The sequence below is a fragment of the Electrona antarctica genome (genome assembly GCF_951216825.1).
Source record: "Electrona antarctica genome assembly, chromosome: 4".
Taxonomy (NCBI): Eukaryota; Metazoa; Chordata; class Actinopteri; order Myctophiformes; family Myctophidae; genus Electrona; species Electrona antarctica.
In genome coordinates, this window is record NC_136809.1 from 1,535,839 (window position 1) to 1,551,555 (window position 15,717).

Genomic DNA, 15,717 nt, shown 5'->3' on the forward strand with positions numbered 1-15,717 from the left:
GAGAGTCTAACAGTCTGGTAACGCGAGACTAGGGGGTCCTTGACCGGTGGTCCGGGGACCACTGGTGGTCCAGGGACAGACCAGTGTTCTAGGTGGTCCCCGGACCACCGGTGGTCCGGGGACGGACCAGTGTTCTAGGTGGTCCCCGGACCACCGGTGGTCCAGGGACGGACCAGTGTTCTAGGTGGTCCCCGGACCACCGGTGGTCCCCGGACCACCGGTGGTCCGGGGACGGACCAGTGTTCTAGGTGGTCTTGTGTTTCTTGCGGTTGTGGAACTGCTGCGTTTTGCTCTTGATGGATTTGACCAGCAGGGACAGACCGGGGTCAGCCACGCCCGCGCCCACGCCTTCCTGTTTCCTGCCGTCCGTTTCCTGTTTCCTGCCGCCACCGGGTGCTTCCTGTGAGGTGGGGGGCGTGGTCTGGTGCGGCCCCTCCCCCTCGTGGGCGCGGCGTCGGCGCTTCTCGGCCAATAGGCTCTGAGTGGCGCGGGTCTTCTTGTAGTGAGGGTCCGACGGGTCCAGGTTGAACAGAGCCGACGTGTAGACCGCCTGGAAGCGAGGGTCTGATACATCCACCTGGAAGAGAACATTATTATTATTATTAATGGAACCGAGGGTCTGATACATCCACCTGGAAGAGAACATTATTAACATTATTATTATTATTATTATTATTATTATTAATGGAAGCGAGGGTCTGATACATCCACCTGGAAGAGAACATTATTAACATTATTATTATTATTATTATTATTATTATTAATGGAAGCGAGGGTCTGATACATCCACCTGGAAGAGAACATTATTATTATTATTATTATTATTAATGGAAGCGAGGGTCTGATACATCCACCTGGAAGAGAACATTATTATTATTATTATTATTATTATTAATGGAAGCGAGGGTCTGATACATCCACCTGGAAGAGAACATTATTATTATTATTATTATTATTAATGGAAGCGAGGGTCTGATACATCCACCTGGAAGAGAACATTATTATTATTATTATTATTATTATTAATGGAAGCGAGGGTCTGATACATCCACCTGGAAGAGAACATTATTATTATTATTATTAATGGAAGCGAGGGTCTGATACATCCACCTGGAAGAGAACATTATTATTATTATTATTATTATTATTAATGGAAGCGAGGGTCTGATACATCCACCTGGAAGAGAACATTATTATTATTATTATTATTATTATTAATGGAACCGAGGGTCTGATACATCCACCTGGAAGAGAACATTATTATTATTATTATTATTATTAATGGAAGCGAGGGTCTGATACATCCACCTGGAAGAGAACATTATTATTATTATTATTATTATTAATGGAAGCGAGGGTCTGATACATCCACCTGGAAGAGAACATTATTATTATTATTATTATTATTATTATTAATGGAAGCGAGGGTCTGATACATCCACCTGGAAGAGAACATTATTATTATTATTATTATTATTATTAATGGAAGCGAGGGTCTGATACATCCACCTGGAAGAGAACATTATTATTATTATTATTATTAATGGAACCCAGGGTCTGATACATCCACCTGGAAGAGAACATTATTATTATTATTATTATTATTATTATTAATGGAACCCAGGGTCTGATACATCCACCTGGAAGAGAACATTATTATTATTATTATTATTATTAATGGAAGCGAGGGTCTGATACATCCACCTGGAAGAGAACATTATTATTATTATTATTATTATTATTATTATTATTATTATTAATGGAAGCGAGGGTCTGATACATCCACCTGGAAGAGAACATTATTATTATTATTATTATTAATGGAAGCGAGGGTCTGATACATCCACCTGGAAGAGAACATTATTATTATTATTATTATTATTAATGGAAGCGAGGGTCTGATACATCCACCTGGAAGAGAACATTATTATTATTATTATTATTATTATTAATGGAAGCGAGGGTCTGATACATCCACCTGGAAGAGAACATTATTATTATTATTATTATTATTATTATTAATGGAAGCGAGGGTCTGATACATCCACCTGGAAGAGAACATTATTATTATTATTATTATTATTATTATTATTAATGGAAGCGAGGGTCTGATACATCCACCTGGAAGAGAACATTATTATTATTATTATTATTAATGGAAGCGAGGGTCTGATACATCCACCTGGAAGAGAACATTATTATTATTATTATTATTATTAATGGAAGCGAGGGTCTGATACATCCACCTGGAAGAGAACATTATTATTATTATTATTATTATTATTATTAATGGAAGCGAGGGTCTGATACATCCACCTGGAAGAGAACATTATTATTATTATTATTATTATTATTATTAATATTATTATTATTATTATTATTATTATTAATGGAAGCGAGGGTCTGATACATCCACCTGGAAGAGAACATTATTATTATTATTATTATTATTATTAATGGAAGCGAGGGTCTGATACATCCACCTGGAAGAGAACATTATTATTATTATTATTATTAATGGAAGCGAGGGTCTGATACATCCACCTGGAAGAGAACATTATTATTATTATTATTATTATTATTATTATTATTATTAATGGAAGCGAGGGTCTGATACATCCACCTGGAAGAGAACATTATTATTATTATTATTATTATTATTAATGGAAGCGAGGGTCTGATACATCCACCTGGAAGAGAACATTATTATTATTATTATTATTATTAATGGAAGCGAGGGTCTGATACATCCACATGGAAGAGAACATTATTATTATTATTATTATTATTATTATTAATGGAACCGAGGGTCTGATACATCCACCTGGAAGAGAACATTATTATTATTATTATTATTATTATTATTATTATTATTATTATTAATGGAACCGAGGGTCTGATACATCCACCTGGAAGAGAACATTATTATTATTATTATTATTATTAATGGAAGCGAGGGTCTGATACATCCACCTGGAAGAGAACATTATTATTATTATTATTATTATTAATGGAAGCGAGGGTCTGATACATCCACCTGGAAGAGAACATTATTATTATTATTATTATTAATGGAAGCGAGGGTCTGATACATCCACCTGGAAGAGAACATTATTATTATTATTATTATTATTATTATTATTAATGGAACCGAGGGTCTGATACATCCACCTGGAAGAGAACATTATTATTATTATTATTATTATTAATGGAAGCGAGGGTCTGATACATCCACCTGGAAGAGAACATTATTATTATTATTATTATTAATGGAAGCGAGGGTCTGATACATCCACCTGGAAGAGAACATTATTATTATTATTATTAATGGAAGCGAGGGTCTGATACATCCACCTGGAAGAGAACATTATTATTATTATTATTATTATTATTATTATTAATGGAACCGAGGGTCTGATACATCCACCTGGAAGAGAACATTATTATTATTATTATTATTATTAATGGAAGCGAGGGTCTGATACATCCACCTGGAAGAGAACATTATTATTATTATTATTATTAATGGAAGCGAGGGTCTGATACATCCACCTGGAAGAGAACATTATTATTATTATTATTATTATTATTATTAATGGAACCGAGGGTCTGATACATCCACCTGGAAGAGAACATTATTATTATTATTATTATTATTATTAATGGAAGCGAGGGTCTGATACATCCACCTGGAAGAGAACATTATTATTATTATTATTATTATTAATGGAAGCGAGGGTCTGATACATCCACCTGGAAGAGAACATTATTATTATTATTATTATTATTATTATTATTATTAATGGAAGCGAGGGTCTGATACATCCACCTGGAAGAGAACATTATTATTATTATTATTATTATTATTAATGGAAGCGAGGGTCTGATACATCCACCTGGAAGAGAACATTATTATTATTATTATTATTATTATTATTAATGGAAGCGAGGGTCTGATACATCCACCTGGAAGAGAACATTATTATTATTATTATTATTATTATTAATGGAAGCGAGGGTCTGATACATCCACCTGGAAGAGAACATTATTATTATTATTATTATTAATGGAAGCGAGGGTCTGATACATCCACCTGGAAGAGAACATTATTATTATTATTATTATTATTATTAATGGAAGCGAGGGTCTGATACATCCACCTGGAAGAGAACATTATTATTATTATTATTATTATTATTATTAATGGAAGCGAGGGTCTGATACATCCACCTGGAAGAGAACATTATTATTATTATTATTATTATTATTAATGGAAGCGAGGGTCTGATACATCCACCTGGAAGAGAACATTATTATTATTATTATTATTAATGGAAGCGAGGGTCTGATACATCCAGGGCTCCACCGTGCGACCTATTAGGTCGCATATGCGACTTAATTTATTAAGGGTGATACTTAAAATTTAACGAGGTCGCACCGGTGATACTTGGAAAGGCGAGAGAAAAAAAAAAAAAAACGATCAGTTTTATTTTTATTTTTTTTACCCCGTCTCAACACTGAGGCACGGGCGCCGGGCGGCTATGTTAGTAGTGCGATAATAAAGTATTACTTTCTTTTGGCTCAATCGAATCCCCCCTCTCTCTCTCTCTCTCTCTCTCTCTCGGTCTCTCCCGCTCTGCCTGCCTGCTAGTGCCTAGCTAGTAGCTTGCATGCATGTGAGTGACGTCACGTGCCTGCGCATGTGAGTCACGTGATGAAGTACAAGCGTACAAGCGGCGCGCTCACTGAACTCCCAAAAAGAAAACATACAAAGATGCAGACATGAAACGCGGCTCAATAGTTGATTTTTTCAAGAAAAGAAATGTGTCAGAGGAGACAAATGAGGCTGCTAGTGCTGGAGATGGGTTAGGAGTTAATGCTGCTGTCACTTTAAGTTATGTTGAATGCACCTTGTTGTTGTTGTTAAGTTAATGTCTGTGCTGTGCAGCAGTAAAAAGTTTTAAAAAGAGAAGGCAGTTAAATACATTGTCATGATATGATCTAAAAACAACATAGGCCTACTGTTGTTATGTTTTGCTTTTATTTTTTTATAAGAAGATGACCTATGTTGTCAAACTGCTGCTCTTGCAGAGAAACCTACAGTTCAGATTAAAATATTTTGCAAATATCAAGTTTGCAAATATCAAGTTTGTGTCATTGTCAGTCTTTACATCAAGGCAAAACTATGGTATGGAAATTAACAATTAACTATCCATGCTGATAGTTAATTGTTAATTTCCATACCATAGTTTTAGTTTTATAAGGTCTTAAAGGTCATGTATTAATACCACGCTATACAAAGAAAAAGATGGTGCTACCTAATTTCTGGTGGTGCTACCAAATGAAAAGGTAGGTGGCACCAGTGCTACCTGTGAAAAAATGAGTGTGGAGCCCTGGATACATCCACCTGGAAGAGAACATTATTATTATTATTATTATTATTATTATTAATGGAAGCGAGGGTCTGATACATCCACCTGGAAGAGAACATTATTATTATTATTATTATTAATGGAAGCGAGGGTCTGATACATCCACCTGGAAGAGAACATTATTATTATTATTATTATTATTATTATTATTATTATTATTATTAATGGAAGCGAGGGTCTGATACATCCACCTGGAAGAGAACATTATTATTATTATTATTATTAATGGAAGCGAGGGTCTGACGAGGGTCTAATGGAATAATGGAATGGAACTTCCGCGGTGATTTATGGAAATGGCAAAATACAAAAAGTCAATTGAAATAAGAGAAATGCTTTTTAATTTTCAGGTCATTAACGCATTTCATGAAAAAAAAGAAGAAAAAAAAAATCATTTGATTTTCAATTTTCAAAAAATACCCCCCGAATTAGTGGGCAATATTACAAGTAAAATGCAATTTAGAAAATTCAAATGAAATGCTTTTTAACCTTCAGATATTGAACGCATTTAAGTGAAAATATAATGCAATGGCATTTACATTTCATCTTGTGCTCATTCTTTCGACAGAATGAAAAAGCAAAAGCAATTTACATTGCATTTGCATTTTCAAATTGGCGTGTGTACGACTTGAAAATGCAATGCGATTTGCTTCTGCTTTTTCATTCTGTCATAGAATGAGCAATCATTTTAAACACAGCTTATCAACTAACAGGTTAATGGATCATTTGAATGAATGGATGATTCACATCCCTAATAATAATATAATCCAGAGTCACCAAAGAGGACGAGGGTTTAGGATCTGATAAATTCATCCCTGAAGGTCAGAGTCCTTTTGCATGTATTAACTCTAACCATAGTTTATCACAGTAACTAGGAAACCAAAGGAACCAGGACTGATTTAATGAGCCTTTCTGCCTTCCTTTTTTGTGACGTCAGAACAGGCCAGCTCCATATATGGACGCTGGGCAGGGGCCCTCCTGTCCAGAGTCCGGGCAGAGGCCTTTTGTGGCGGTTCTGGACAACCGTGGGTCCGACCGACTCGACACCGGGCACAGCACTCCCTGCGGGGGTGTGGAACGTGTGTGTCGGATTTGAAGTCGGTGGGTCGAACGGTTCTGGAGTTACGTGGATTACACACAGACAGACGTACAGACGTGGTGCGTTTCTAGTGAGATACCTGGAAGTGGTCTTCTTCCAGAGGTTGGTCGTTCTTCTCCAGATGTTTACGTTTCTTCTTGCTGAGGTTCTGTCGCTCAACGATGTCATCGTAGTTGAAGTGTTTACGCTGACCGTCCTCTGGTTCGTCCATTAACAGAGCCATCTCAGCCTGGTGCACGCACACACACACACACACACGCACACGCACACACACACACACACACACACACACACACACACACACACACACACACACGGTTAAATACTAATACGTTTTACTGTAGTAAAACTATGCTATAAGTTTGTAGTAAAACTAAGACTATAAGGTCCTACCTTTAAAACTAAGACTATAAGGTCCTACCTTTAAACTAAGACTATAAGGTCCTACCTTTAAAACTAAGACTATAAGGTCCTACCTTTAAAACTAAGACTATAAGGTCCTACCTTTAAAACTAAGACTATAAGGTCCTACCTTTAAACTAAGACTATAAGATCCTACCTTTAAAACTAAGACTATAAGGTCCTACCTTTAAACTAAGACTATAAGATCCTACCTTTAAAACTAAGACTATAAGGTCCTACCTTTAAAACTAAGACTATAAGGTCCTACCTTTAGGGTTAGGGTTAGGGTTAAAACTAAGACTATAAGGTCCTACCTTTAAGACTATAAGGTCCTACCTTTAAAACTAAGACTATAAGGTCCTACCTTTAAAACTAAGACTATAAGGTCCTACCTTTAAGACTAAGACTATAAGGTCCTACCTTTAAGACTAAGACTATAAGGTCCTACCTTTAAGACTAAGACTATAAGGTCCTACCTTTAAAACTAAGACTATAAGGTCCTACCTTTAAGACTATAAGGTCCTACCTTTAAGACTAAGACTATAAGGTCCTACCTTTAAGACTAAGACTATAAGGTCCTACCTTTAAAACTAAGACTATAAGGTCCTACCTTTAAGACTAAGACTATAAGGTCCTACCTTTAAGACTAAGACTATAAGGTCCTACCTTTAAAACTAAGACTATAAGGTCCTACCTTTAAGACTATAAGGTCCTACCTTTAAAACTAAGACTATAAGGTCCTACCTTTAAGACTAAGACTATAAGGTCCTACCTTTAAGACTATAAGGTCCTACCTTTAAGACTATAAGGTCCTACCTTTAAGACTATAAGGTCCTACCTTTAAGACTATAAGGTCCTACCTTTAAGACTATAAGGTCCTACCTTTAAGACTATAAGGTCCTACCTTTAGGGTTAGGGTTAAAACTAAGACTATAAGGTCCTACCTTTAGGGTTAGGGTTAAAACTAAGACTATAAGGTCCTACCTTTAAAACTAAGACTATAAGGTCCTACCTTTAAAACTAAGACTATAAGGTCCTACCTTTAAAACTAAGACTATAATGTCCTACCTTTAAGACTAAGACTATAAGGTCCTACCTTTAAGACTAAGACTATAAGGTCCTACCTTTAAGACTAAGACTATAAGGTCCTACCTTTAAAACTAAGACTATAAGGTCCTACCTTTAAGACTAAGACTATAAGGTCCTACCTTTAAAACTAAGACTATAAGGTCCTACCTTTAAGACTAAGACTATAAGGTCCTACCTTTAAAACTAAGACTATAAGGTCCTACCTTTAAGACTATAAGGTCCTACCTTTAAGACTAAGACTATAAGGTCCTACCTTTAAAACTAAGACTATAAGGGCCTACCTTTAAGACTATAAGGTCCTACCTTTAAGACTATAAGGTCCTACCTTTAGGGTTAGGGTTAGGGTTAGGGTTAAAACTAAGACTATAAGGTCCTACCTTTAAGACTATAAGGTCCTACCTTTAAAACTAAGACTATAAGGTCCTACCTTTAAGACTATAAGGTCCTACCTTTAAAACTAAGACTATAAGGTCCTACCTTTAAGACTATAAGGTCCTACCTTTAAAACTAAGACTATAAGGTCCTACCTTTAAGACTATAAGGTCCTACCTTTAAAACTAAGACTATAAGGTCCTACCTTTCGACTCTCCAGCTCTGCGTCTTCCTCTGCTGTTCTCTCCTCTTCCTCCTTCTTGCCTTTCTTTCCCTTCGTCTTCTTCATCATCTTCTTCTTCTTCTTTACCTCTGGAGGGAGAAAAACACAGAAATAACACCGAGTTTAATCCAACAGCAACACATAAACCCTAATAACCCCCAGACCTGGAGAATAAACCCCAATAAACCCCAGACCTGGAAAATAAACCCCAGGCCTGGAAAATAAACCCTAATAAACCCCAGACCTGGAAAATAAACCCCAGGCCTGGAAAATAAACCCCAGGCCTGGAAAAGAAACCCTAATAAACCCCAGACCTGGAAAATAAACCCCAGGCCTGGAAAATAAACCCTAATAAACCCCAGACCTGGAAAATAAACCCCAGGCCTGGAAAATAAACCCCCGGGCTGGAAAATAAACCCTAATAAACCCCAGACCTGGAAAATAAACCCCAGGCCTGGAAAATAAACCCTAATAAACCCCAGACCTGGAAAATAAACCCCAGGCCTGGAAAATAAACCCCAGGCCTGGAAAAGAAACCCCAGGCCTGGAAAAGAAACCCTAACCCTAGGCCTAGTAAATAAGGACATGATATAATCTAGGCATTTAGCAAACACTAGGACTTGTGGAACGTTGTCCAGGGTGTTTTAGAGAAGGGAGAAGAGTCTGGGACGTGTGGAACGTTGTCCAGGGTGTTTTAGAGAAGGGAGAAGAGTCTGGGACGCGTGGAGCGTTGTCCAGGGTGTTTAAGAGAAGGGAGAAGAGTCTGGGACGTGTGGAGCGTTGTCCAGGGTGTTTTAGAGAAGGGTGAAGAGTCTAAGACGTGTAGAGCATTGTCCAGGGTGTTTCAGAGAAGGGAGAAGAGTCTGGGACGTGTGGAGCGTTGTCCAGGGTGTTTTAGAGGAGGGAGAAGAGTCTGGGACATGTGGAGCGTTGTCCAGGGTGTTTTAGAGAAGGGAGAAGAGTCTGGGACGTATGAAGTGTTGTCCAGGGTGTTTTAGAGAAGGGAGAAGAGTCTGGGACGTGTGGAGCGTTGTCCAGGTTGTTTTAGAGAAGGGAGAAGAGTCTGGGACGTGTGGAACGTTGTCCAGGTGTTTTAGAGAAGGGAGAAGAGTCTGGGACGTGTGGAGCGTTGTCCAGGGTGTTTTAGAGAAGGGATAAGAGTCTGGGACGTGTGGAGCGTTGTCCAGGGTGTTTAAGAGAAGGGAGAAGAGTCTGGGACGTGTGGAGCGTTGTCCATGGTGTTTAAGAGAAGGGAGAAGAGTCTGGGACGTGTGGAGCGTTGTCCAGGGTGTTTAAGAGAAGGGAGAAGAGTCTGGGACGTGTGGAGCGTTGTCCTGGGTGTTTAAGAGAAGGGAGAAGAGTCTGGGACGTGTGGAGCGTTGTCCTGGGTGTTTAAGAGAAGGGAGAAGAGTCTGGGACGTGTGGAGGATTGTCCAGACTCTTCATGGTGTTTTAGAGAAGGGAGAAGAGTCTGGGACGTGTGGAACGTTGTCCAGGGTGTTTTAGAGAAGGGAGAAGAGTCTGGGACGCGTGGAGCGTTGTCCAGGGTGTTTAAGAGAAGGGAGAAGAGTCTGGGACGTGTGGAGCGTTGTCCAGGGTGTTTTAGAGAAGGGTGAAGAGTCTAAGACGTGTAGAGCATTGTCCAGGGTGTTTCAGAGAAGGGAGAAGAGTCTGGGACGTGTGGAGCGTTGTCCAGGGTGTTTTAGAGGAGGGAGAAGAGTCTGGGACATGTGGAGCGTTGTCCAGGGTGTTTTAGAGAAGGGAGAAGAGTCTGGGACGTATGAAGTGTTGTCCAGGGTGTTTTAGAGAAGGGAGAAGAGTCTGGGACGTGTGGAGCGTTGTCCAGGTTGTTTTAGAGAAGGGAGAAGAGTCTGGGACGTGTGGAACGTTGTCCAGGTGTTTTAGAGAAGGGAGAAGAGTCTGGGACGTGTGGAGCGTTGTCCAGGGTGTTTTAGAGAAGGGATAAGAGTCTGGGACGTGTGGAGCGTTGTCCAGGGTGTTTAAGAGAAGGGAGAAGAGTCTGGGACGTGTGGAGCGTTGTCCATGGTGTTTAAGAGAAGGGAGAAGAGTCTGGGATGTGTGGAGCGTTGTCCAGGGTGTTTAAGAGAAGGGAGAAGAGTCTGGGACGTGTGGAGCGTTGTCCTGGGTGTTTAAGAGAAGGGAGAAGAGTCTGGGACGTGTGGAGCGTTGTCCTGGGTGTTTAAGAGAAGGGAGAAGAGTCTGGGACGTGTGGAGGATTGTCCAGACTCTTCATGGTGTTTTAGAGAAGGGAGAAGAGTCTGGGACGTGTGGAGCGTTGTCCAGGGTGTTTAAGAGAAGGGAGAAGAGTCTGGGACGTGTGGCGCGTTGTCCAGGGTGTTTAAGAGAAGGGCGAAGAGCCTGGGACGTGTGGAGCGTTGTCCAGGGTGTTTAAGAGAAGGGAGAAGAGTCTGGGATGTGTGGAGCGTTGTCCAGGGTGTTTAAGAGAAGGGAGAAGAGTCTGGGATGTGTGGAGCGTTGTCCAGGGTGTTTAAGAGAAGGGAGAAGAGTCTGGGACGTGTGGAGCGTTGTCCAGGGTGTTTAAGAGAAGGGAGAAGAGTCTGGGACGTGTGGAGCGTTGTCCAGGGTGTTTTAGAGAAGGGAGAAGAGTCTGGGATGCTGAGAGGGTCTGTGTCAGAACCACACAGGCTCACAACTGGGGTTCCCCAAGGCTCGGTTCTGGGTCCTCTTCTTTTCTCTCTCTACACTACATCTCTGGGTGCTGTCATCCACTCCCATGGCTTTTCCTACCACTGCTATGCCGATGACACCCAGCTGATCCTCTCATTCCCCCCCTCTGATACCCAAGTGGAGGCACGCATTGCTGCTTGTCTGGCTGACATCTCGGCGTGGATGTCGACAAACCACCTGAAGCTCAACCTGGACAAGACCGAGCTGATGTTCCTCCCGGGGAAGGGCTGTCCGCACCGAGACATGGCCATCACCATTGATAATGCTGTGGTGACCTCAACTCGGACTGCGAAAAATCTGGGTGTGACCCTGGACGATCAACTGACGTTCTCGGCAAACATCGCATCAGTGACAAGGTCCTGCAGATTCCTCCTCTACAACATCAGGAGGATTCGCCCCTTCCTCACGGAGAAGGCAACCCAGGTGCCCATCCAGGCTCTCGTCATCTCCCGCCTGGACTACTGCAACTCCCTCCTTGCCGGTGCTCCGGCATCTGCCATCAGACCTCTGGAGCTTGTTCAGAAAGCTGCGGCTCGTCTGGTGTTCAACCGCCCCAAGTTCTCCCACACAACCATCCTTCTTCGTTCTCTACACTGGCTCCCCGTAGCGGCCCGCATCCAGTTCAAAACCCTGGTGTTAGCCTATAGGGCAGTGAAAGGAACAGCTCCTTCCTACCTCCGGGCTATGGTCGATGCCTACACCCCTGCCCGACCACTTCGGTCTGCCACCTCGGGGCGACTGATTGCCTCGTCACTCAAGGGTCCTTCTGGCCGATCCACACGGTCACGACTCTTTTCTGTTCTGGCCCCACAGTGGTGGAATGAACTCCCCACTGATGTTAGGACAGCAGAGTCATTGCCCATTTTTCGCCGCAGGTTGAAAACCCACCTCTTCAGGAAACACTACCCTTCCTCTCTGCCTGACCTACTTGTTGTTACCTAGTTGTACGAACGCTTGTTTTTCTATTGTTGTATTGTTTATTGGATCTTGTTTAGTCGATACACTTAATTGTTTTAGCTCATGCTCATTTGATTTAGCTATTTTGTCTCATCTGTTTAAGGAAATAGGTAGCTGATATATTGCACTTTTACCTTAGCGCTAGGTATACTCTTGGTTGCTTGTTTTTGCAGAAAATGCACTAAAGACTTCTGGTGATTAGTAGTTTTTGTTCCCTACCTATGTTGAATACACTTATTGTAAGTCGCTTTGGATAAAAGCGTCTGCTAAATGACTGTAATGTAATGTAATGTAATGGAGCGTTGTCCAGGGTGTTTTAGAGAAGGGAGAAGAGTCTGGGACGTGTGGAGCGTTGTCCAGGGTGTTTAAGAGAAGGGAGAAGAGTCTGGGACGCGTGGATCGTTGTGTGGAGCGTTGTCCAGGGTGTTTTAGAGAAGGGAGAAGAGTTTGGGACGTGTGGAGCGTTGTCCAGGGTGTTTAAGAGAAGGGAGAAGAGTCTGGGACGTGTGGAGCGCTGTCCAGGGTGTTTAAGAGAAGGGCGAAGAGTCTGGGACGTGTGGAGCGTTGTCCTGGGTGTTTAAGAGAAGGGAGAAGAGTCTGGGATGTGTGGAGCGTTGTCCAGGGTGTTTAAGAGAAGGGAGAAGAGTCTGGGATGTGTGGAGCGTTGTCCAGGGTGTTTAAGAGAAGGGAGAAGAGTCTGGGACGTGTGGAGCGTTGTCCAGGGTGTTTAAGAGAAGGGAGAAGAGTCTGGGACGTGTGGAGCGTTGTCCAGGGTGTTTTAGAGAAGGGAGAAGAGTCTGGGATGTGTGGAGCGTTGTCCAGGGTGTTTTAGAGAAGGGAGAAGAGTCTGGGACGTGTGGAGCGTTGTCCAGGGTGTTTAAGAGAAGGGAGAAGAGTCTGGGACGCGTGGATCGTTGTGTAGAGCGTTGTCCAGGGTGTTTTAGAGAAGGGAGAAGAGTCTGGGACGTGTGGAGTGTTGTCCTGGGTGTTTAAGAGAAGGGAGAAGAGTCTGGGACGTGTGGAGCGTTGTCCAGGGTGTTTAAGAGAAGGGAGAAGAGTCTGGGACGTGTGGAGTGTTGTCCAGGGTGTTTTAGATCATATTGATCAGTAAGATATTGATCACATGGTACCTGAGGCTCCTCCCAGCTCCTCGGCGAAGAATGGGTCGTTGAGGTCGACGTCTGAAGGAACGTCGTCATCACTGAGATCTTCTTCAGTTCCACCCTGAAGATCAAAGACATATTATTAACATCCTGAAGATCAAAGACATATTATTAACATCCTGAAGATCAAAGACATATTATTAACATCCTGAAGATCAAAGACATATTATTAACATCCTGAAGATCAAAGACATATTATTAACATCCTGAAGATCAAAGACATATTATTAACATCCTGAAGATCAAAGAATTATTAACATCCTGAAGATCCGTGTTGTTTTTGGCAGCAAATTTCTATTTTAGTTTTAGTCATAGTTTATGGAATGAAACTTCATTTAGTTTTAGTCACATTTTAGTCACCTGGAATGTTTTAGTGTTGGTCTAGTTTTAGTCGACTAAATGTCATAAGATTTTAGTCGACTAAATCTGCAGTTCATTTAGTCGACTAAAATGCGTCAACTAAATATTCTACTGGATCTCTTGTCCACTAGTCCCTTCCTAACATTTTAGTCTAGTTTCTATCTGTTGACGAAATTGTCAATATATTTAGTCTCAGTTTTAGTCATAATAACTTAGTTTTCATTTAGTTTCCTTTTAGTTTTCGTCGGTGAAAAAAGGTAGTCGACGAACATTTTTCGTCTTAGTTTTAGTCGACGAAATCAACACCAGATCAAAGAAATATAAACATCCTGAAGATCAAAGAAAACACTTCAATAAATATAACAAACATAATATATTAATTATGTTTACCCGGTCTCAGCCAATCACGGTGAACTAGCACGGATTGCCGATTCCGTACATACTAAAACAGGGTGCATTCTGCATCCCAAAACACAGTTTATAGTTCAGGGACGCAATACAACAACCACCTCTACATCCACGGGATGCACTGCTGAATACTGTACTGGTTTTATTATAGTTTATAGTTCAGGGACGCAATACAACAACCACCTCTACATCCACGGGATGCACTGCTGAATACTGTACTGGTTTTATTATAGTTTATAGTTCAGGGACGCAATACAACAACCACCTCTACATCCACGGGATGCACTGCTGAATACTGTACTGGTTTTATTATAGTTTATTTTGCTAGCTTTAGTTATAATAATCATTTCTTCTTCTGTTTTCTACATGAATATAACCACATTATAACCATATACAATGAAATTGGAGTTAAATACTGCAATTCGTAAAAATGGCAAAATATGACTCCTAACGTGGTTCAAGTGGTGCATGCGCTGTGTGTGCGTGAGCGTGTGTGTGTGTGTGTGTGTGCGTGCGTGCGTGTGAGCGTGTGTGTGTGTGTGTGTGTGTGCGTGCGTGCGTGCGTGCGTGCGTGCGTGCGTGCGTGTGTGCGTGCGTGCGTGTGTGCGTGCGTGCGTGTGTGCGTGCGTGCCGTCACCTGGTTCTTTTTGTGTCTCCTCAGCCTCTTCTTGCTCTTCTTCTTCTCCAGATAGACCTCCCAGGGAGTCAGCTGACCTCTGACCTCCACCTGCTGCTTCTTCTGAATCAGCTGCTCTGTGGTCTGCCGGAGGCCTGGTGAGCAAGGCAGCAAACGTAATGAACCCACAACCCTCAGGCCTGTTATGCAACCCACCACCTACACTGTGTAATGAACCCACAACCCTCAGGCCTGTTATGCAACCCACCACCTACACTGTGTAATGAACCCACAACCCTCAGGCCTGTTATGCAACCCACCACCTACACTGTGTAATGAACCCACAACCCTCAGGCCTGTTATGCAACCCACCACCTACACTGTGTAATGAACCCACAAGCCTCAAGCCTGTTAGTCACATACAGCTGTTTCCAGGGTGTGTGTGTGTGTGTGTGTGTGTGTGTGTGTGTGTGTGCGTGTTTGTGTGTGTGTGTATGCGTGCATTAGAGACGCTCCGATCAATCGGCGTCCGATCACGATCGGTCGATAATGCCTCTAACGGATCGGATCGGAGTTCTCAAAATAAATCAAAACGTCCGATCGATACACCCGATCAAAACAGTGGCGAAAAAGTGACTCTCAGAAAGGTAGGCGGGAGAGAGAGAGAACAGAGGTGGAAGAAAAGAAAGGAGAAAAAAAACAGTGAAAATGGCGTCTCCGGTTTGGAAGTTAATGTCCTGATTGTCACGTATCCAACAAACTTTAAACTGAGCAGATTGGACCTCCCGTTCCAGAGATAACGGCCAAAACGTCTTGAAAACGTCTTTAGTTTAATGTGGGCTAGTGGTGTTTTGTTCTCTCTAGAGAGGCTGCTGTATCGATACAGCAG

The 15,717-nt window shown here is 41.5% G+C and overlaps 1 protein-coding gene across 1 annotated transcript in view; it reads right to left on the reverse strand.

Moving 5' to 3' along the window:
- Positions 1 to 210: 210 nt before the first annotated feature.
- Positions 211 to 15,717, reverse strand: part of esf1 (ESF1, nucleolar pre-rRNA processing protein, homolog) — a 49,224-nt gene continuing 33,717 nt past the window's right edge. The window contains exons 13-17 of the mRNA XM_079499543.1: positions 14,850 to 14,983; positions 13,412 to 13,505; positions 8,598 to 8,704; positions 6,609 to 6,758; positions 211 to 577 (exon numbers count right to left, since the gene is read on the reverse strand). Coding sequence (XP_079355669.1) covers positions 245 to 577; positions 6,609 to 6,758; positions 8,598 to 8,704; positions 13,412 to 13,505; positions 14,850 to 14,983 — 818 coding nt within the window. The 3' untranslated portion in view covers positions 211 to 244. The remainder of the gene's footprint in view (positions 578 to 6,608; positions 6,759 to 8,597; positions 8,705 to 13,411; positions 13,506 to 14,849; positions 14,984 to 15,717) is intronic.